This window comes from Tupaia chinensis, unplaced genomic scaffold (assembly GCF_000334495.1).
Source record: "Tupaia chinensis unplaced genomic scaffold, TupChi_1.0 Scaffold150128_1, whole genome shotgun sequence".
Taxonomy (NCBI): domain Eukaryota; kingdom Metazoa; phylum Chordata; class Mammalia; order Scandentia; family Tupaiidae; genus Tupaia; species Tupaia belangeri.
In genome coordinates this window covers 475,866-498,164 of record NW_006209967.1, presented here as the reverse complement: position 1 = coordinate 498,164, position 22,299 = coordinate 475,866, and the positions used below count along the sequence as shown (strand labels likewise).

Here is a 22,299-nt window from a genome sequence, read left to right as displayed (position 1 = left end):
AATTGCCATTTTGATAATATTAATTCTTCCAATCCAGGAACATGGGATTTCCTTCCACTTTTTTTGTGTCATTTTCAATTTCTTTTTTTTAGCTTCTCATACTTTTCCTTGTGGAGGTTTTTAACTTCTTTGGTTCGATTTATTCCTAAGTATCTTATACTTTTTATGGCTATGGTAAATGGAATAACTTTTTTCAGTTCCATCTCAGTCTGCCTGTTGTTTGTATATAACAATGCTATAGATTTCTGGATATTAATTTTGTATCCTGCAACTTTACTGTATTCATGTATTACTTCCAGAAATTTTTTTATGGATATCCTTGGGTCTTCTATGTATACTATCATGTCATCTGCAAACAGAGATAGTTTCACCTCTTCTTTTCTTATTTGAATTTTTATTTTATTCTCTTTTCTGATTGCATTGGCAAGGGCTTCCAGTACTATATTGAAGAGGAGTGGAGAAAGTGGACATCCTTGTCTTGTACCTGTTTTCAGTGGAAAAGCTTTCAGCTTTTCTCCATTGAGGATGATGTTTGCTATGGATTTTTCATGAATAATTTTTATTGTGTTGATAAATGACCCTTCTATGCCGATTTTGCTGAGAGTTGATCACGAAGAGATGTTGTATCTTATCGAATGCTTTTTCTGAATCAATTGATATGACCATATGGTTTTTATCCTTCTTCCTGTTAATATGGTGTATTACATTTTTGGTTTTCCATAAGTTGAACCAACCTTGCATTCCTGGAATAAAGCCTACTTGATTATGATGTATAATCTTTTTTATAAGTTGTTGGATATGATTGGCTAGTTAGTATCTTGTTGCGAATCTTTGCATCTATATTCATCAGAGATATTGGTCTATAGTTTTCCTTCCTTGTCCTGTCCTTATCTGTTTTAAGGATAAGGATGCTAGAGGCTTCATAGAATGAATTAGGGAGAGAGGTTGTTGTAAATATTAATAATAAAGACATAAGAAATGCAGGCCATCAGGTGGCATGGTCCTTGGGGTGTTGGATTCCCACATGACTGACCGTGGTTTGAGTCCCAGAATTGGCAGCTCGCTTTCTCACTTTTCCTCTCTCTCTCTCTCTCCTCTCTTGTGAATTAAAATTAATAATAATGAATAAATTAAATAATTCTTTTTAAAAAAAGAAGAAATACAATTGAGGATAGTATTATATATTAAAGGAAAGCTTAGAAGTTTTGTGGTTGTTTTAGATACTTAAAAAGTAACAATAGTGAAAACAAAAATATTGCTCAGAGTACCATCTCCATAAAGAAAAAAAAACTGAATAAAATGAAATTAATTAAAACAAGCATGCCATCCATTTCTATATGTAGTCTTATCTATTGTTAAACTAGAATTCTATCCAGCAAATCAATTCCCATTTTCCATGTGTCTAGCACTGTGCAAGCTACTAAAGAGGATATATAAGAAGATTCAGCTGTTTATCATCTGGAAGCTCAGTGTTCACTCTTGAGAAAATCAGGTGCAAGAAACAGAGGTCTTTGTTATGGTTCTGATGTTCGGTACAAGGAATGAAGATAGCAAGAGTACTGGGGCTTTTGCATCACCCCCTGCACTCCTATATGAGGAGGCTATTTGATATTGTTGAGTTAAATATTTCTTTCAAAATATGTGTCTCTATTTCCCCTCTTTACAGCTGCCTTGCTGCCCACTTCTAGTAGGCAAATGGAATACTTTTTAATCAGATGATCATAAATGTTGGTATGGCAAAGGGGCAGTCCATGCACATAAAGTGTAACTCGCATTGGCCAGTTCCCAGTCCAAATCCATTGGAAACGATGACTTCTTTCATTTTCCAAGTTGAGTGATTGAGGAAACTCACCATTGGGGGTCTACTTAACTTGAAAACAGCAGGGAAAATAGGTTTTTTTTTTCTTCCTATTTTTAAGATCAGGCTTTTGAGTACAGAGATTAAGTGAAAGACAATGTGGGGAATTTGTCAAGGTGAAAGGATGTTGAGGTCCCTGTTGGCTTCAGTCAGAGAGGAAGTTGTAGTCCCTGTTGGCTTCAGTCAGAGAGGATTTTGTAATGGAAACAATTGGCTTTTTTTTTCCCAAAAAAATACATAATTCCTGGTCTGTTTCTTATACAACATACACACTGTGGGAAATAAGGAACAGTATAAGTCACAGTACTGTTTCTTGGAAGTTCGTGCAAATTTCGTAAGATTAAACAAAGCAAGAAAAAAGCCCATGACCTAATGGTTAAGGTGGCTGGATCCCACATGGTCAGCTTTGTGGTTCAAGTCCCAATTTAGTGACTTAAAAAACATGTTGAGCGCAAGTGTGTGTGTGTGTGTGTGTGTGTGTGTGTGTGTGCGCGTGTGCGCACGTGTTCAAAATCTCAAAAGGAGGGATAGATGAAAGAGAAAGGATGATACCCCCAAGGGGCAAGGGGAGTGATGTCTCCTCTCCTCTCTCTGTCTGTCTCTCTCTCTCTCTTCAGTGAGCACATGAACCCTCTGGCAAAATTAGAAATGTAGACCAAACAAACCTAGCAATATAAAAAATGCCATGACACTGTCTTTGATGAAGAGGTCATTGTGACTCTTGATGGAAAGACTGACCATGTATTATTTAATATTATATCCCCTCAATACCTAGAAAAGGACCTTGCCCATAGAAGGAAGGCACTTGTTCGTGTTTGTTGAAATTAAGTGAGATGCTTATGTAACAAAACAAAACATCAACGATCAAAATAAAGGGCGATCAATGTTTCCAGATGCCTACTTACAAGACACTTATAAAGCAATTAACAGTGTAAATAAGAGGTTGCAGTGTGTGATTTTATTTTTAAAGTATTTTTATTATTTCATACTAAAAAATTCAGCTTTTTAGAGTCTATGTAGTAGAAAGGGTAGAGAAAAACTCATAAAAGATAGGATTTTAGGATAGGAAGTGTGAGAGACTGAGGAAACAAGAGAGTTGTCTGTGGATTTGGAAGGGAATTTAGGAGGAGAGAAATTGTTGAGTGACTGCTTTGAGAACCTTGAATCAAATGAATGGAGGAATTTTAGGAAGCTCTGCTAGGGTCAGCTTATAGTGTGGTGATTAAGGTAGCTGGACCCCAGATGGACAACTTCACAGTTCTAGTCCTGGACCCAATGGCTTGAAGAATACACTGGGCATGTTTGTGTGTGTGTGTGTGTGTGTGTGTGTGTGTGTGTGTGTTTGTATCCAAAATCCAGAGAGGAGAATGGAAGAGATGGGATTGAGGTGTCGTTTTCCCCTCCAGGGGGTGTGATTTCTCACTTTCCCTCTCTCTCTGTCTCTCTTCTGTTCTCTCTCTCTGTCTCTGCAAGTGCACACACTTTATGGTAAATAAAGCTCTGCTATAATACCCAATCCTTTCTGCTTAACAATTGTCTTGCTCTTTGAAACAAATTTATTAAAGATGCACATCAAATTTTAAAATGTGGGGACCAGCAGTTAGTGTAATGGCTATGTCATTGAACTCCCATGTAGCCGACTACAGTTCGAGTCCCAGACCCGGTGGCTCAAACTCAAACCAGGTGCATGTGCGTGCATGCCCGAGATCCCGAGAGGAGAATGGAGGAGAAGGAATTGTGGAGTAGCCATCTCTCCCAGGGGGATGATTTCTTGCTTTCGATCTCTCTGTCTCTCTCTGTCTTTCTGGCGAGTGCACACGCCCTATAGCAAAAACCTCTCCAAAAAGAAAAATTTTGAAATGTATATTACATAAAAGAGTATGGAGAATTTCCTTCTTTAGTTTTATCCCATATTAGCAAGTGATCAAAGATTATTTTATAAAATTAGCCAACTGTTTCACTCTTTTACAAAGAGTTAGTAGTGGAAAGTTACAGTGGAGAAAAGGTGTGTAACCTATCAAGGCTGAGTGGCTAGGACACCTACAGGGCTGATGAGAACAATGGCAGGCAGATAGTTCATTCCACACAAGGTACTTGGTTCAGTGTTACAGGAGAAACAAAGTGAGGACCCCAAACTGAGGATTACATGGCTCAAAGAATGGGGATAAAGAACTGAAGGATACATGAAAACCTCAAAGTACACTTCACTAATTTTTAAAATTTGGTTTTAAGGTGTTATTGTCATAAAACTTGGCACATGATTTTAGACATTTTTTTTTTTTTTGGAGAAGTTTTTCACTATAGGGCACGTGCACTCGCCAGACAGACAGAGAGAGACATAGAGACAGAAAGTGAGAAATCACCTCCCAGGGGGGATAGTCACGCCACAATCCCTTCTCCTCCATTCTCCTCTCGGGATCTTGGGCACGCACGCACACGCGCCCGGCGTGAGTTTTAAGCCACTGGGTCCGGGACGTGAACCGTGGTCGACTATGTGGGAGTCCAGCGACATAGCCATTAAACTGACTGCTGGTTCCCATTTTAGACTTTTCTTGTGGGCAATGATGGGTCTTTATATCTTTTAATCATTGTACCTTTCAGTAGAAATATAAAGATGATGTGGCTTCTTATTTATTATGATATTGGTATAATAATTAGCTTTAAAATTCTCTTTATCTATCATTTATATAGCCTTCATCTTCAAATATCAACAAAATTTATTTGAACTTATTAAATTAATGGATTGTTTTAAAATGTCCCACTCTCCTTTTCTGGATGTGGCAACCTTGCTACCTTTTCTCTTCTGAAAGATATAGGCACTTGAGGAAGAAAAGCACCATACACAGAATAATTTAGGATAAAATGCAAACCGCATTCAAAAAGAAATGATGACTACTGCTGATTGGTATTGCCTAAACACAGCGCTCTGGCTGGTTTGCACAGGAGTATAACCACTGATGTTCTATTTCTATTTCATTGTTGACTCAGACTTGAGGGAACTTTAGAAAAGGCAGCCCTGATAATCTTAATTTTTCTTTCTTTTCCTTTCATTTTCCTTTCCTCTTTGAAAGTGTTAGTGAAAGAAAGGACAAAATTAAATGATAAGGTATTTATTTAGTACTTGTAATTTATTACTTGCACCATGGTTTATTCCAAAATATACTTGTGAAGACTTACAGAGATAAAATTAATGCCACAAGAGAAAACATTTCAAAATAAGAAAAATCAGTGGCCAGCAGATGGCATAGTGGATAAGGTGCTGGACTTCCACATGGCTGACTGTGGTTCAAGCTTTGGACATGGCAGCTTGAAAATCATGCCAGGCATATATGCATGCATGCCCAAAATCCCAGGAGAGGAATGGAAGAGAAGGAACTGTGGTGTGGCCATCCCCCCAGAGGGTGATTTCTCATTTTCTTTCTCATTGTCTCTGTCTCTTTCCAGCAAGTGCATGTGCCCTATGGCAAAAAAAAAAAAAAAAAGAGAGAGAGAGAGAAAATTCAGAGTTTGAGCTAAGCTTCTGAAAATCAAAGCACTATTGAACACAATTATGTACCTTATACCTGTTAGTCCCTAAAAAGAAGGGAAAGTGGCATATAAGATATGGTTTACACCCATAAAGACTATTACATTTAGTTGAGAAAAGAAGGCAAACTTCTGTGAAAGGCAGTATGGAAGAGTGGTTAGAATCTCTGGCTCTGGAGTCTACCCATCTAATTTAAATAGCTGTCACTTACAGTATGTCTGCCTTTTAACAAGTTGTTAAATTTTTCTCTGCTCTTATTTGCTCATTTGTAAACTGAGAATAATACCTCACTTGTTATTATATATTTCTGTGAGGATAAGCTTGAACAAAACATTAAGCACTTAGTTGATTTTTGTTGTAATAATTATATGAAGCAGAGCATAACTAAACTTTTAACTTCCCATGATCACATTCAAATGAGATTCATAAAAAAGAGAAGTCAATGTACACTAGGGTAATCAGGGCATACTTCCTGGTATAGGTGACACTTGAAGTTAGATCTTGATGGGTGAGGCTCTATGTGGTCAAATTGGAAGGTTTAGGTATGCCAAACAAGTAGGCTACAATGTGGAAGATAATGAATGGAAAGACTAGAGGAATCTCTGGCCCAGGAAAATTAATAGTCCAAAAGAACACTTATAGGTTAGGAAAATCAATAGTATGACATGAATCTGATCAGTAATATGTGGATAGTTTCAGGTTTCATTTTCTCAACCAGGCACTAAACCTTGATACTTCCATTTTCTGAAAGATTAAAGGATCCTTGTGGGATTATTTTAAACATCATTTCTGGAGTCACAGTCTGCAGACAGCCAACAAAACTTATCAAAGTGAATGACATCTATGTTAAAACTACAACCACATTTAAATGTTGTTTTATTTTTTTACGGATTTTTAAAGCTTTCGACAGGCACATTTTAAATCTCACTATTATGTCCAGAAAATACATCAGTAGTTTCTTCAGTCACCGTATAATACCTGGATCAATCTTCAGATACACAGTAAAAAATTACCATGGTTGCACTGATGTATTTCTCCTCCAAACTTGTACAACAGGATTTGATTAGCAAGTCATCCCTAGTACCAAAAGTTGTGATCTTATCAGTAAGGGATTCACAAGTACTTCTGATGATACAGAAGGTAAGAAAACAAAAAAGATTTCTGTTTCTAATCAGATGTACTCAAACGTCAACAGTGACCTTCTAGAATAGAAATAACAGTTACCCCATGTCCTATATCTTATCCTCTTATCTGACTGCTAGAATATACTTAACTTTGTAAGACGTAACAGCTAATGCCATATAATGTGATATAAGTAAATAACCTTCAGGAAAAATGAAAATAACAACTTTAAATATGAATTTAACATGAATTTAAATCATTTTCAATGGATATGATTACACATATTGGCTACCCTACAAACCTAGATTTCTAAATCAATAAGTGAATTTCTAAAACATGAAGTCAGTTAGTCTTGACGCATTTAAAGAACTGACCTGTTTTTTTCCCTCCAACAATTATAATGTAGAGAATCATGTGCATTTGATTTTGAACTATTAAATCAATCCAAATGAATTATTTTTGCAACTGAAACACACCCTTGAAAGGACACACATACACACACGAACACACACACACACACACACACACACACACACAGAGATAGTATATTTTTTTACTTCAACTGCTCTGATAGCTCAATTTACTGAGTATAAACTGAACTTGCTAGTGTAGTGTGTTGATATCCAAGGACTTTGTCTTTTCCCATAAGGAGCTTTTTAAAATCCCTTTGTCAGGCTGACGTATAGAACATGCTGGGTCAAGGAAAGCAGGGCTGTAAGCCAAGATCAGCAGAGTCAAGGTTAGCAGCAAGGGGCCAGTGGATTAGAGAGGAACTGGAGTTCAAGGCAAGGTAGGGTTTATCAGCAGAAGTAAACAGAGGTTAGGAGACAAACAGGACTGGGACTACAGACACAGTACGCAGACTAATTCAGACACAGAACACCATGGCTAGTGGACCTTAGAGCCAAAGTTGAAAACTACCCGAAGCAGAGACTCACATCTTTCTTTTGCCAAAAGAGCTAATGACTTACCCAGGGGCTAGGGCTCAAAGTGAAACAATGCATCCCACCTGGAAAATCCTAATACTACTCTAGCCCAACTACTTAAAAAATGCAAGTATGTCAGACCTAAAAAAGTCCTTGGAGATTCTGTTAGTGGATCCTATCACTTTTAGAAGAATAAATTAAGGCTTATTACAGGAATGGACTTTAAAAATAAAGTCACAGCAATGTAGTGGAAAGGCTGGAGATACAACTTTGGTATCCTTCCCTCAATATTGCTTCCATGACATGTTTCTGCCTTGCCTATTCCTGGTGCTCTTGAATATGAGATTTAAATGAGAAAACCAGGCTCTTCAGATGCTGAGCCAACTAGTCACTTTCCTAAGAAGATAAAACAGGGAAAATTTAGCAAAATATATAGACATAACATATAATCACAATGAGGGTTCTGTTCATTCACCCTAGTAAAATTCAGTAACAGAAATACCTACTAGGATTGAAGCTATTTGGCAACACAGTTGCTTAAGTCCTATAACTCTAGACATTTCATTCTGTGGTGAACTTTGCACCCCTTACCCTTTTGAATTCAATCTGAGCCATTTGCAAACTAAAGAAAATTCATCACTTGGACTTTTTTCTTTTCTTTCTTTCTTTTGTTTGTTTATTTATTTATTTTCTTTTTTTGAGAAGTTTTTGCTATAGGGCACATGTGCTTGCCAGAAAGACAGAGAGACACAGAGAGACAGAAAGTGAGAAATCACCCCCTAGGGGTGATGGTCATGCCGCAATCCCATCTAATCCACTCTCCTCTCAGGATCTTGGGCGCACACACACACACACCTGGCATAAGTTTAAGCCACTGGGTCTGAGACTCAAACCACAGTCGACTACATGGGAGTCCAGCCACATAGTCATTGCACCAACTTCAGTTTCCATCACTTGGACTTTTACCCACAGAAACAGTGCTTTGCCTCATCTTACATTGAAATCTGCTTCTGTGCTACTTCCCTGTAACATGGGAAAATAACTGTGGCATGTTCCATGTTGCTCACCATCCCTGAAAAAGATTTCCCATCTTCATACTTCGTATATATTATAAAACAAGTAGTACTAGAAAGTTGAGGATATATTTCTCTCTCTCACTCTCTCCCTTCCCTGCAAAATGATTATTCTAATTTACGTGTACTTGCTAGGGTTTAAACGTCCAGTTCAAATCTACTGTTGAAATCGTATTTGCCATTGTGACAGTATTAAGAGGTTGGACCTTTATTAATTGATTAGGTCATGAGAGCACCACCTTCCTGAGTGAATTAATGATGTTATCATAGGAGTAAGTTAGTTAACACAGGAATGAGATCCTGATAAAAATATTGACTTCAGCCCAATTTTCTCTCTCTGTCTCATGCATTCTGCCTTTCCACTTTCCACTATGGGAAGGCCCTCATCAGATGCAGCCCCTCAGTTTTGGACTTTCAGCATCCAGAACCATGAGCCAAATAAACTTCTATTGTTTTTTAAATTTTCCAGTCTGGGGTATTTTATTATACCAGCACAAAATATACTAAGTCAAAACAGGAGTATTATCTCCCAGTATTATCTTCTTCCTTCCCAGATTAACTAGCTTGGGTATCTACATTCCTATCTCACAAAGTCTTACTTTTTTACGTGTAGAAAACTCTACTTTGGGACCAGCAGTTAGTGTAATGGCTATGTCGCTGGACTCCCATGTAGTCAACCGCAGTTCGTGTCCTGCACCCGACGGCTTAAAACTCACACTGGGCACGTGTGCGTGCATGCCCAAGATCGCGAGAAGAGAATGGAGGAGAAGGAATTGTGGCGTGGCCATCCTCCCTGGGGGTGATTTCTATCCTGGCGAGCGTATGTGCCCTATAGCAAAAACCTCTAAAAAAAAAGGAAAAAAAAACCCTCTACTTTTCTTAACTCATGTCTCTCTGCCTCATCAACTTTTCATCTCCTTTGGGATCTTATTGGAAAAAATACACTCTTCCTGCCTTTAGCTTCATAATAACTTGCTTTCAACTACTTAATTTATTGACTGTATCATTTTATATAGAAAACAATAGGGAGAGGTTCTATTTTAGAAAGAATAATAATAATTTTAAAAAGACAAAAAATAACTCTGGAATGTCACAGCTGCTTTCTTTTCCCCAGGTATAGAAATGGGGAGGCAACATTGGGTAGTAAATTGAACACTGTGCTATATATTAGAAGACATAGATACTTTTTTTCAGCATTGAAGCTGGCTCTAACTTTGCCTCAGGAAAGTCAGTTAATTTGTCTGAACTTGTTTCTAAATCTCAATGATCCATTCAGTTTATTTGAGTCTGTTGACTGTAATATCAGAGAAAGCAAAGACCCTAGTGTTTTCACCTGTATTAGCTTTGGCTGCAAGTGGATACTTAACATATTGGATGACTGATAGGAAAAGGCCAGTGTGAAGTATGAAGATCTATCTTGTGATAAAACTATCCTGAGCTAATTTTTCTTAATCTTTCTCTCTTTCTATATATGTATATATGAAATTTTAGTTTCAAAGTGAGAGAATGTCTTTGTCTCTGTCTCAGGCAAGCCAAATGGATCACAGCTTTTTCCCTTTCAATATATTGTACAGATGACATATACTATAAGACAAACTTAAAAAAAAATGCTAGAGAGTGTGTGCACTTACTGGATAGAGACAGAAAGATAGAGAGGGAAAGCGAGAAAGCACCTCTCTCCACGGGGGATGGTCATGATGAAATCCCTTCTCCATTCTCCTCTTCTCATTTTGGGCCTGCACATGCTCCCAGCGTATTTTTCAAGCCTCCAGATTCTATGCAATTGGCCATGTGGAATCCAGCTACCTTACCTACCAGGCCACTGGCTCACCCAAGAAATATGTTTAATTGGACATTCCCCACATGCAAGACATGATTCCATCCTTTATCTCCCATAAATGTGTAAGAATGTCATTAATATAATGATGACCTCAGCTCTGCTGTAAAATTTCAAGGAACTAATTCAAAATCTTCAGTGCATGATGAGCAAAAACGTTCTTCAAATATATCTCACATTTGAAAGTAACATTGTCTCTGTGTTCCATGGGTCTAAGTCCTAACCTACTAGAGTAGAGCCTGTGGCTCAGGGCACTCTCACAAATAAAAAGATGTATGCCCAACTATGGATACTCTTTTGAAGAAAGGAATAAACCTCTAGAAAGGTGAAGCTACAAACTTAAGTACATAAAGCACAGAGGGAAAGTGAAGAGCTTTCACATTAGAATCACAAAAATCCACTCCTCTTTTCATTTTATCTTGTAAAGGTCAATTCTAAGTGTAAGCCTAGGCAGAAAGCAAAATCTCCATTCATGCTATCAGTAAGAGGAATATAAACTCCATGTTCAACTCTTTAGTGAAAATAGTGAAAATTAAATGAACTCATCATTAAAACTGAAGATACATAATTTATAATAGCTCCTCTTCCTGTCTGTAGTCTCTCGCTCTTCACAGTTTCAATTACCCATGATGGACTGTGACCTGAAAATATTAAGTGAAAAAATACAGAAGTAACAATTCCTAATTTTTACATTGCACACTGTTCTGCATAGTATGATGAAATTTCATGCCATCCTTCTCAGAGTGTGAATCATCCCTTTGTCCAGGGTGTCCACGCTGTCTGTACCACCTTCCCGCCCATTGTTTGTCACTTAATAGCCATCTCAGTTATCTGTGGTGGTATTGCAGTACTGTGCTTAAGAAACCCATATTTTACTTAATAAGAGCTCCTAAACACAAGAGTAGTGATACTGGCTTATTGTTGTAATTGTTCTATTTTATTATTAGTTATCATTGTTAATCTGTTGCTGTGCCTAAGTTAGAAGTTAAACTTCATCAGGACCAACAATTGACGTAATGGCTATGTTGCTGGACTGCCATGTAGTTGACTGTGATTCGAGTCCAAGACCCGGTGACTTAAACTCACGCTGGGCACATGTGCGGGCGTGCCCAAGATCCCGAGAAGAGAACGGAGGAGAAGGGATTGCAGCGTGGTCATCACCCCTGGGGGAGTGGGCGATCTCTCACTTTCTGTCTCTCTGTCTCACTCTGTCTTTCTGGCAAGCACATGTGTCCTATAGTAAAAACCTCTCAAAAAAAAAAAAAGAGAAGAATTTGTTAAACATTATCATAGGTATGTATGTATAAAAAAATAAACATAGTATACATAGAGGTCAGAGAGTTCAGTACTATCAGAGCTTCAAGTATCCCCTGGGAGTCTTGGAACTCACGCCATGGATAAGGGAGAACTGCTGTATAAATTTTTTGGGTACAACTTCAGACACCTAGTCAATATGGTAGACTGAATCGATATGTTAAAGGACTCACCTTTTGTTCCAAACACAGAAAAATTTGACTTAAAGTAAAACAACAGTTTTACAGCTTGAAAGCAAGTAAAGGAAATTCCCAGGCTTTGGGAATGAAAAGGGAACTCAAAGCCAAGAAGGGAGTACAAAATGAAGCTGAATACCTCCTGGGAATAACAGAAGCTTATGTGGACCTTAAGGATCTAAGGACTTGAGCTCAGGATCTGTGTAAAGTATGCAGCTAGACCTGAGATCTCAGCAAAAGTCTGGAACCCTGAATGGTCTATAAAGACTAAAAATCAGAGAAATGGAGACTAGGAAACTCTCCTCATTAATCCAGGAAAGTAACCAAAAAATTTACTTTGTATCCCGAACTATGGTCATGAAGGGAAAGATATTTAAGAGAAACAAGAACTTTAAACCTGTACCAAGCCTGGGTGTGGACTTTAAATTCACACAACCCACATACGGCCCAACCCCTAAGCTGAGAAATTAACAGAAAAACTTGTTCCAAACCAGTGAAACTTGTAGGACATTGGCAGAGGCAAACTTGGAACTACTCTGAGGGAATTCCTCTACAACCCTTGGCATCTGGGACTCCCACAGAAAACAATCCCTGCTGTAGATAAAAAAAAAAAAAACCCACTGTAATGAAATTACAAACCTCACTAAAAAAAAAAAAAAAATTAACCACATTGAGGGTGCTTCCCTTGAAACAAATGGAAAAAAATACATTTCAAGAAATAGAGATAATGGTGCAATTTAAAATAGACTTTAAAAGAGCCTCAACGTTGTTTAAAGAGAAAAATAAAAAATGGAGAAAGAAATGTGTGGCAGCAAAAGGACACTGTGGCCTACATAAAATGCAAAGCCTCATCAAGGGTAGGAGTGGAGATAGATAAATACATTGGAAATCAAATGATTACTCTTAAGAAATTCTTAGAAAGTCCTGGTAGAGGAGAGGATTAAAATGTGCAGTCAAGGGCCAGCCTGGTGATTAAGGCAACTGGATCCCATATGGCCAACCACATAGTTCAAGTTCTGGACCCAGTGGCTTGAGAAACACAGCAGGTGCATGTGCATATATTCAGAAAATCCTGAAAGGAGGGACAGATAAAGGAGAGGGACTGCAGAGTGATCATCTCCCATTGGGGGTGGTTTGTCCCTTTCCCGCTCTGGTGAGCACACATGCCTTCTGGCAAAACTAAAAAAAGTATGATCAAAATAATACAGATTTTTATCTTTATATTCTTTCCTACAATTTTCTTACATCAGATAATTCACTTTCAGTTTCTTTAATATTTCTTCTAAGGGTAATTATTTGGATTTGAACTGAGTTTGGTATCCAGTCCATCAAAAGAAGTCATTCAGGGACCAGAAGTTAGCGTAATGGCTATGTCACTGGACTCTTACGTAGTCGACTGCGGTTCGAGTCCCAGACCCGGCGGCTTAAACTCACGCTGGGCATGTATGCGTGCGTGCCCTAGATCCTGAGAGGAGAATGGAGGAAAAGGGATTGCGGCATGGCCATCACCCCTGGGGAGTGATTTCTCGCTTTCTGTCTCTCTGTCTCTGTCTGTCTGGCGAGTGCATGTGCCCTATAGCAAAAAAAAAAAAAAGTCATTCACATAACTGAAGAACTGAAGTTTTCACTCATTCTTCTATTATTTTAATTTAACCTTTCTTGTTTATGTTAATGAAAATATTGATCAATACTCATATTGGAATTTTTTTTGTTTGTAAATGGAGTTTCCATAAAATTAAATAAAAGCATTCTGTGAGAATCAATTGAGTACATGAAATCTGTAAATTGTGTGACATACTTTATATCAGTAAAATTTGTAATTAACTTATGTATTTATATGCATACTTTTTCTCAACAAGTTGTTAAATATTTACCAGCACATCACTGATATATTTTTTTGTTAATAAGAAATGCCGGAAATTATAAGATGTGGATTCTATCCCTCTCAAACTTCCATTCCCTGCTTACCTCACCATTCCCCACCCTCTAACACACAGATACACACACACACACAAATACACATATAAACCCCACTACCACTACCATCATCACAACCTTCATTACACTTTGATTTTATTACCTCATGACCTGGTTTGAAATGTTTGGGTTTTAACACTCAAGAAAATCCAGTGGGCCATAGGTGTTTGAGCTCTCTCCTAAGAGACTCTCCTTTTGAGGACATTAATAATCGGAGTATAGGGGTCCAGCAGATGGTATAGAGATTACATTGTTGGATTCCCACATGGCCAATCACAGTTTGAGTCCTGGACCCAATGGGTTGAAACTCATGCCAGGCACATGTGTGTGTGTGTCCAAGATCTCAGGAGAATAGAGGAGAAGGGATTGTGGTGTGGCCAACCCTCCTGGCGAGTGATTTCTCACTTTCCCTCTTACTGTCTCTTTTCCTCTCTCCTCCCCTAACCCCCATGACCACACATGCCTTAAGGCAAAAACTTGAAAAACAAAATCTGAGTTTAGGGCCAGCAGGTAGCATGGAGGTTAAGTCGCTAGATCCTACATGGTCAACTGTACAGTTTATGTCCTGGGCCAAGTGGTTTGAAAATAACTCTAGGCACATGTGCCCAGTATCTCAACAGGAGAATAGAGGAGAACAGATTGTGGTATGGCCATCAGGGAGTGATGTCTCACTTTCTCTTTCTCTCTCTCACCTGCGGCAAAGGCATATGCCCTATAGAAAAAACTAAAAATAAAAAAAAATATATGAGTTTTTATTTTTCAAGACAAGTGTCCAGCAAATAAATGGCTGTAAAATTTAAGGCTCTTGATAATTCTATATTTTTAAGATTGCTAAGAGACTGTCTTACAATGTGGATACTCACAGTGCTCTCTGAAAATGGAAATTGTGGGAATGCTAGGCAATGGAGAGCCAATCCACTCCACATGTACAACTGTCCAGCAAGCCTCTCTTGCCTCATTTACATAGCACCTATGCACCAACTTACAAGGTTCTTTTCACTTTGATAGTCAACCTAATTTAGATTCAAATGTAAGTTGGCCATCTCTACTAATAGGGCATACAGTAACACAGAAATAACTTTGAAAATGTCTGGAGGCAAAACAATGCAGTAGCAAACATGCAAGTGGTAGATAGAAGTTTGCACATAAGCCAGATTTCAGAAATGCCTGGAGAGATTCTGTTTCAGGTTATTTTGCCAATCTATGCGGTGCTCCCTCTCTGCCTTTTGGAAGAAAATGTGCCCATTTTCCACACACATGGAATCTCCCTTTCTAGCACAAGAGCCGATAATTTTGGGACTCTTATGTAGGATGGTTGGACAGTTTTCCTGGTTTTGACCATTGACAAAAGCCTTCAGGATATTTATTCACCATTTGTAGAAACTGAACTGCTGAAATATCTGTCTCTTGTGTTTATTTAACAAGAACCTGTCTGATGGGAGAGTAAAAACATTCCTCTCAGGAGAAATTGCTGCAATAGTTAGTACCTTGTGTGTAGTGCCAAAGAGAGGGCAGACGCTGTCATTTTTGATAGACCACCTCAAGGAGGCCCCTTTTTATGCATAGCTATAATTGTGTTTCTCCATTAAAATCAAACCAGGCCTGAGAATACACATGCAAAGAATCACTAAAAGGCATTTCATTTGATATATTTTTTCAACATAGTCCAAAGGAATGACAACCAAAATTTATGTGTATAAATGTATATACTGGTAGTTTTAGCAACTGGGATCCCTTATAATAATGTTTATCACAATCTCTGGATTTTCTGCCATCTGGTTTGATGTTCTTTAATACCTCCAATTTCATGGGAATGAAGGGTAGCTAAGCATATTTTTTTTAAAAAAAGAAAAACCTGTGTTCAGATTTAGAGAACTCAGAGTCTACTTGGGTGAATCATACCTACTATAGAATCTAGAAAATGTTTATAAAACATTAAAAAGAAAAGAGCATTACCTTATAGAAACTCATAAATAAAAGAGCATGTGATTGTCAGGGTCAAAATAAATATGTATCTATCTTACTTTCAACATCATATTATGCCTCGAATTTTACTTCTACTGGCCAAATCTGTGCCACAGCAGTAATATGCTAGTCAAGAGAAGTCAGATCCCACATGGTGACCCTGGTTTGAATCTCTGAACATGCCTGAAACTTGATGGGCACATGTGCTAGCATCCAAAATTCATCAGGCTATAAGACTGGAAGAAAGGGATCACAGCATGACCAGACCCAATGGAGAGTACCTCTCCCTCTCTCTCTCTCTCACACACACACACTTCCATGTGTATCCACAAGTGCTCTATCATGAATAAAGAAACAAGTATTTTATCAACTTCTACTTAGATGAACAATACTCATGAAGAAAATATGCTAGATTTGAATGGGACTTTTGAGTTTACCAAGCACTTTTGCATGTATTGTCTTTTCAAAGTCTCTCCAGTATTATTACAATCTTCATTACATATATGAGAAATCAGTTTAGGGAACCAGCAGTTAGCGTAATGGTTATGTTGCTGGACTCCCACGTAGTTGACCGTGGTTCGTGTCTCGGACCCGGTGCCTTAAAACTCATGCCGGGTGTGTGTGCATGTGTGCCCAAGATCCCGAGAGGAGAATGGAGGAGAAGGGATTGCAGCCGTGACCATCCCCCCTGGGGGTGATTTCTCGCTTTCTGTCTCTATGTCTCTGTCTGGCGAGCACACGTGCCCTATAGTTAAAACCTCTCCCCCCCCCCAAAAAAAAAGATCAGTTTACAAAAGGCTAGGTAATCTGCCCAGGGCCAAACAGTCTGCTTGTTCATATAGATCTGAAACTAGGATCCAAGTTTTCTGACTCTTATTCCAATGCACTTTACACTATATGTGACTCTTTCACTTTTGCACAACCTTATATGGCAGAGTATATCTTCAAACAATGATGAATAACCTTGTTTCAGATTTGTACCAGACATATATGACACCTTTTTTTTTTTTTTTGAGATTTTTGCTATAGGGCATTTCCACTTGCCAGAGAGACAGAGAAAGACAAAAAGTAAGAAATCACCTCCACAAGTGGGGCTGACCATGCTGCAATCCCTTTTTCTCCATACTCTTCTCAGGATTTTGGGCGTGAACACACACATGCCCAACATGAGTTTTAAGCCACCAGGTCCAGGACTAGAACCACAGTCAACTATGTGGGAATACAACAATGTAACCATTATACCATCGGCTTGTCATACATATATGTCTGATACTCTTGACATCAATGATTTTGACAATTGTGGGATGATCAAAAGATCTATAACATGTCATTTTGCTGAGTATAAATTTGCACTATAGTCTAACTAGTAGTTGGCAACAACTCTCTCATTATGGAACAGCCCAGCTCTCACTCAGTATCTAAATGTCTGTTTGGTTTGTGTGTGTGTGTGTGTGTGTGTGTGTGTGTGTGTGTGTGATAAGACAAGGATATCCTTGTTCTGAAAGCCTCCTGACTCAGCTCCTTTGAGTAGCTGGCACTATAGGCACATACCACCACAACCAGCTCTTTCATAGTCTTGCTATACTCTCCACATTGGCTATGAGTCTACAGCTTACAATCTTGCCTCAGCCTCCCAAGTACCTGAGATTATAGGCATGTGCCACCATTTGTAGTTTTTTAGGGTGGGCCAGGAGATGAATGCTGGTCTTATATTTTCTTACTCTCCACTTTGTCTCTTCCTTTTAAATTTATTTATGATAGAGCACATGCATGCACAAGTGAGTGTGAGAAAGAGATGAGCACCACAGGGACTGGTCACATCATACAACATCCTCTAGCTCTCCAGCCTGTAGGACCCTGTGTACTCATGTGTATGCCCAGCATGTTTCAGGCTGCTCCCCAGAGATTCAAGCAGTAGTATAAATGTGGTATCCAGCTTCTCTTGAGCAGCACTGTAATGCTGTTCCACAGTGCTGACCCTCCACTTAGTATTGATGTAGACCCTAAATAGTCCACAGAAAAAGCCATCTGTTAGTTCCAGTGCATAAAAAGAAACAGTTTGAGAAAATAATGGCTCTTGGAACATGGAAGTTTTGGATCAATTTAAGTGTAAAGTGGAGGATTTGTCCATGACTCAAAGCGATGATGGGAACAAGTCTACCATGGGCACAGGAAAAAAAATATTTTTGGAATTGCTTTATCTAGTGCTCTAACAAAGGCAAAACTTGCATGTTATGGAGAAAATTGCATGCTATATTATGATTTATGAATTGAGGAATTCCTGTGTCCGAATGTTAAGATTGTGCTCTCTATACTATTCCTTCTTTACTGATAATACTTTGAAAGAAGAAAATAAAATCAATTATCAGTATAAAACAATTGCTTGCATAATGTATTTGGTGAGAAATTTATAGTTAAAACAAAAGTTTTACCTATAAACACAAAGATACATAATAAAAAGTGAAACCGAGCTGAAATACTGCCTAGAATTATTTAAGTGCTATGAATGAAACAAAAAATGTGGAGGACATAATTTTTCCTGCATGTGTTTTTCTTTTTTTTTTTTTTTTGGAGAGGTTTTCGCTATAAGGCACGTGCGCTCGCCAGACAGACAGAGAGAGACATAGAGACAGAAAGCAAGAAATCACCCCCCAGAGGGGATGGTCACACCACAATCCCTTCTCCTCTTGGGATCTTGGGCATGCACACACACATGCCCGGCATGAGTTTTAAGCTACCGGGTCCGGGATGCAAACCGCAGTCGACTACGTGGGAGTCCAGTGACATAGCCATTATGTTAACTGCTGGTTCCCATGCATGTGTTTTTCTGAGAATATATTTATAATTCAAAAAATTCCCTTCTGAGACCAGCAGGTGGCAGGGTTAAGGCACTAGATTCCCACATGACTGAGCATGGTTCAAGTCCCAGAGCTGATGGCTTGAAAATCACACCAGGTATGTGTGCATGTGTGCCCAAAATCCTGAGAGGAGAATGGGTTAGTGAATTATAGCATGGTCATCTCCCCCAGGGGGTGATTTCTCACTTTCCCTCTCTCTGTCTGTCTCTGGCAAGCACACACACACCCTATTGCAAAATCCTAAACAAACAAGCAAACAAAAATCCCCCTTTAGGTTGTATATTATTCAGAGTTCTCCAGAAAGACATAACCAATTTGATATGGATAGCTAGATAGATGACAGATGATTGATAGATAATAGATAGATAGAGATAGATAGATGGTAAATAAGTAGGTAGATAGGTGAGAGGGGATTTATTGAGAGGATTGGTTGAAAAGACTGAGGAGGCTAAGTCCTACAGTAAACTGTTTACAAGCTAGTAACTTAAGGATGCCAGTAGTATGGCTTACTCCAAGTCCTAAAGTCAACAAAGGAAATTGATGGTGTAACTCTCATTTTGAAGTCTAAGATTTGAGAACCCCAAGGGTCTCCTTGTGTCACTCTGATTACAAAGGCCAAAGAACCTGGAATTCAGTTGTCCAGAACAGTAAAAAGAAGGATATTCCAGTTCCAGGAGAGAAAGACAGTGTATTTGCCTTTTCTCTCTGCCTTTTTATTCTATTTGTGTCCCCAATTAATTGGGTGATAGCCACTGACATTGATAGTGGACCTTCCTTATTTAATCTACCTACTCAAATGCCAATCTCTTCTGGACCCCCCCACCCCCGCACACACACAGATATATTCAGGAATAATACTTTACCATTTAACTGGGTATGTCTTAATCCAGTCAGATTAATGCCTAAAAATGACCATCACAGTTTGTATTATCCAATTTTTCATAAAATAACTAAGAAGAAATAAATTTTTGTGCAATCTTAGTAATAGTGGAAAGTCTATTATTATATACCTTCTCACTAATCAAAAATTATGCTTTTGATTAATGTTAGCTTCAAAGTCAAGTCCAAATAAACAGTGCTTAGTACTCTCAAAAAAGAAAAATAAAGGGGATTACTTCCATTTGTTTCTTTAAATTAGTTCCTTGGAGTGAGGCAGTAAAAAATAAACAGTTCTAAAACTGAGTGACTTTCCTTTTTTGTTTGTTTTGTTTTGCCAGAAGGCACATCAGCTCTCTAGAGAGAGAAAGATGAGAGAGAACATGAAAGAGAGAGAATCCCCAGTGGGGTGTGGTCATACTACAATCTTTTTTTCCTCCACTTTTCTATCCTGTCAGGATTGTGGGCATGCACACATATGTGCCTGGAATGTTTTTCAAGCTCACAGTGTTGGAACTTGAACCTCAGTTGACTATGTAGGACCTGCTCCCAAAATGCAGAGCTTAACCTCTGCACCATAGAGCCAGCCCTATTTTCTCATTTTTTCATAATACCTTGAATTTTAAAATTTCTCAGAAACCCTCATAACTATTTAAATATCTTTTCATGTACAATGACAAGATGATTCGAAAAAGAACTGAAAAATAGGTCATCTCTGAGTTTTTGTTCAAGATATTAAATGGTCCCTTCCCAGTGATAAACAGCAGTCATTTGTTCACTTCTTTTTCTTTCTTTTTCAGGTAAGCCATCCCTTGCAAAGCATTCTTCGGATTCAGTGGAGAGTCTGGGCCAATGATCTACTGGATGAAAGGGGAAAAGTTTATTGAAGAACTGGCAGGTCACATTCGAGAAGATGAAATAAGGTACAGAACTTGAATTATTTTTTTTCTTTTCTGTCTTTGCAGTTAAGCAATGAAATAGCCTAAAAGGGATTCTGCCCAGGATTTCAATTGCAACTCCCAATCATTCTATTCTTAAAAAAACTGATCTGGTGGACAGACCAAGGATAACTGCCTTAAGAAATGAAAATGTATAAGCTTCTAACTTAAGGAGGGTTTTCTCAGTTTCTCGGAATATGCCATCATGGTGTAATGACCCTCTCAAAGATGCCTTACCAAATTCCTTTGAGTTTCCAAAGTTTAGGCCCACTGTTACTCCATCCAATCACTGAAAAGGCCTGGGCTTTGCAGGTGACTTCTCAGATCACTGGGCAAATATTCATTTACTCCTTGGAAACAGTCAAACTTCATGTGTCATAAAGTACAAAGCTGTAGTGGCAGTAGTAGGCTGATACTCAGTCAAAATAACTGTTGACTCTGTTGAATATTTTTTCCCAGTATCTGCAGCTCATCCTGAAAAAATGACTGATCCTTCAGCTTATGATGACCCTAGAACTCTTTTAATTCTCTTGTTACTTAGATATCTTTCTGGTGTGTAAATGTCAATTCTTTTGGAGTTCTAATTCTATTCAATACTGTGTGTGTGTGTATAGTCCTATCTTACTTATTCTGTGGAGTTCCCCTTTCTTTTAAGAGATAGTAATGTGAAGTATGTATTCCTCATTCTGAAAGGAATTGGAACCCTTCCTCCTACAGCCATGTTAAGTAACATGTAGTGGGGACCAGCAGGTGCCATGGTGGTTATAGCAGCTGGATCCCCATGTGGCTGACCATGGTTCATGAACCAGATTTGGCAGCTTGAAAATCTCACTGGGAACATGTGTATGTGTGCCCAAAATCCTGAGAAGAGAATGGAGGAGAAGGTACTGAGGCATGGCTATCCCTCCTAGGGGGGTGATTTCTGACTTTCCCTCTCCCTATCCCTCTCCTCTCTGGTGAGCACATGCACCCTATGGCAAAAACCTAAAAAAAATGAAAAAAAAATAAATGAAAGAAAGAAACATGTAGTAGAAGTTAATTATAAATCTAATGTTTCAGTGTAACTAATGTCAAAATATAGGGACCAGCAGTTGGCATAATGGCTATGTCGCTGGGCTCCCATGTAGTCTACTGCAGTTCAAGTCCTGGACCCAGTAGTTTAAACTCAAGCCAGGCACATGTGAGTGCATGCCCAAGATTCTGAGAAGAGAATGGAGGAGAAGGGATTGCGGTATGACCATCCCCCTGGTGGTGGTGGGGGGTGTAATTCCTCGCCTTCTGTCTCTGTCTTTCTGGCAAGCACACACTCCCTATAGCAAAAGCCTCTCAAAAAAATATATATATATATATATTCTTCCTGTTTTCTTTCTTATTTAGCAGTATAAGTGAAACAAATACACTTTACATCATTTCCTTTAATTAAATATAATATGTAATTACTGCTCATGTGTTCACTCAATAACTCTACACTAGGGATTCATAACTTTTAGGGTCCATGAACTCCCTATGAGCTTATGAAAAATATTGGCTATAGAAGCACATTTCTAGGCAAAAAAAAAATTACATAAAACGGTGTTCAATCATTAGTCATCAGAGAAGTGCAAATCAAAATCACATGATACCACTTCCTGCTCACTAGGATAACCATAAACCTAAAAAAATGTCAGATAATAACAAGTGCTAGCAATGATATGGAAAAATTGAAAACTTCATATGCTGTTGCTGGTAGGAATGTTAAAATGCACAGCCACTTTGGATAACACTCTGGCAGCTCCTCAAATGATTAAGCATAGTTATTCTAGGATGCAACAATGCCCCTCCTAGGTATATAACCAAAGGAAATCAGAATATAA

General features: G+C 38.4%; 1 protein-coding gene across 1 annotated transcript in view; it reads left to right on the top strand.

Moving 5' to 3' along the window:
• The window catches only part of IL1RAPL2 (interleukin 1 receptor accessory protein like 2), a 192,374-nt gene that overhangs the window by 95,544 nt on the left and 74,531 nt on the right, over positions 1-22,299 (top strand). Inside the window, exon 2 of the mRNA XM_006171950.1 lies at positions 20,314-20,431. Coding sequence (XP_006172012.1) covers positions 20,314-20,431 — 118 coding nt within the window. The remainder of the gene's footprint in view (positions 1-20,313; positions 20,432-22,299) is intronic.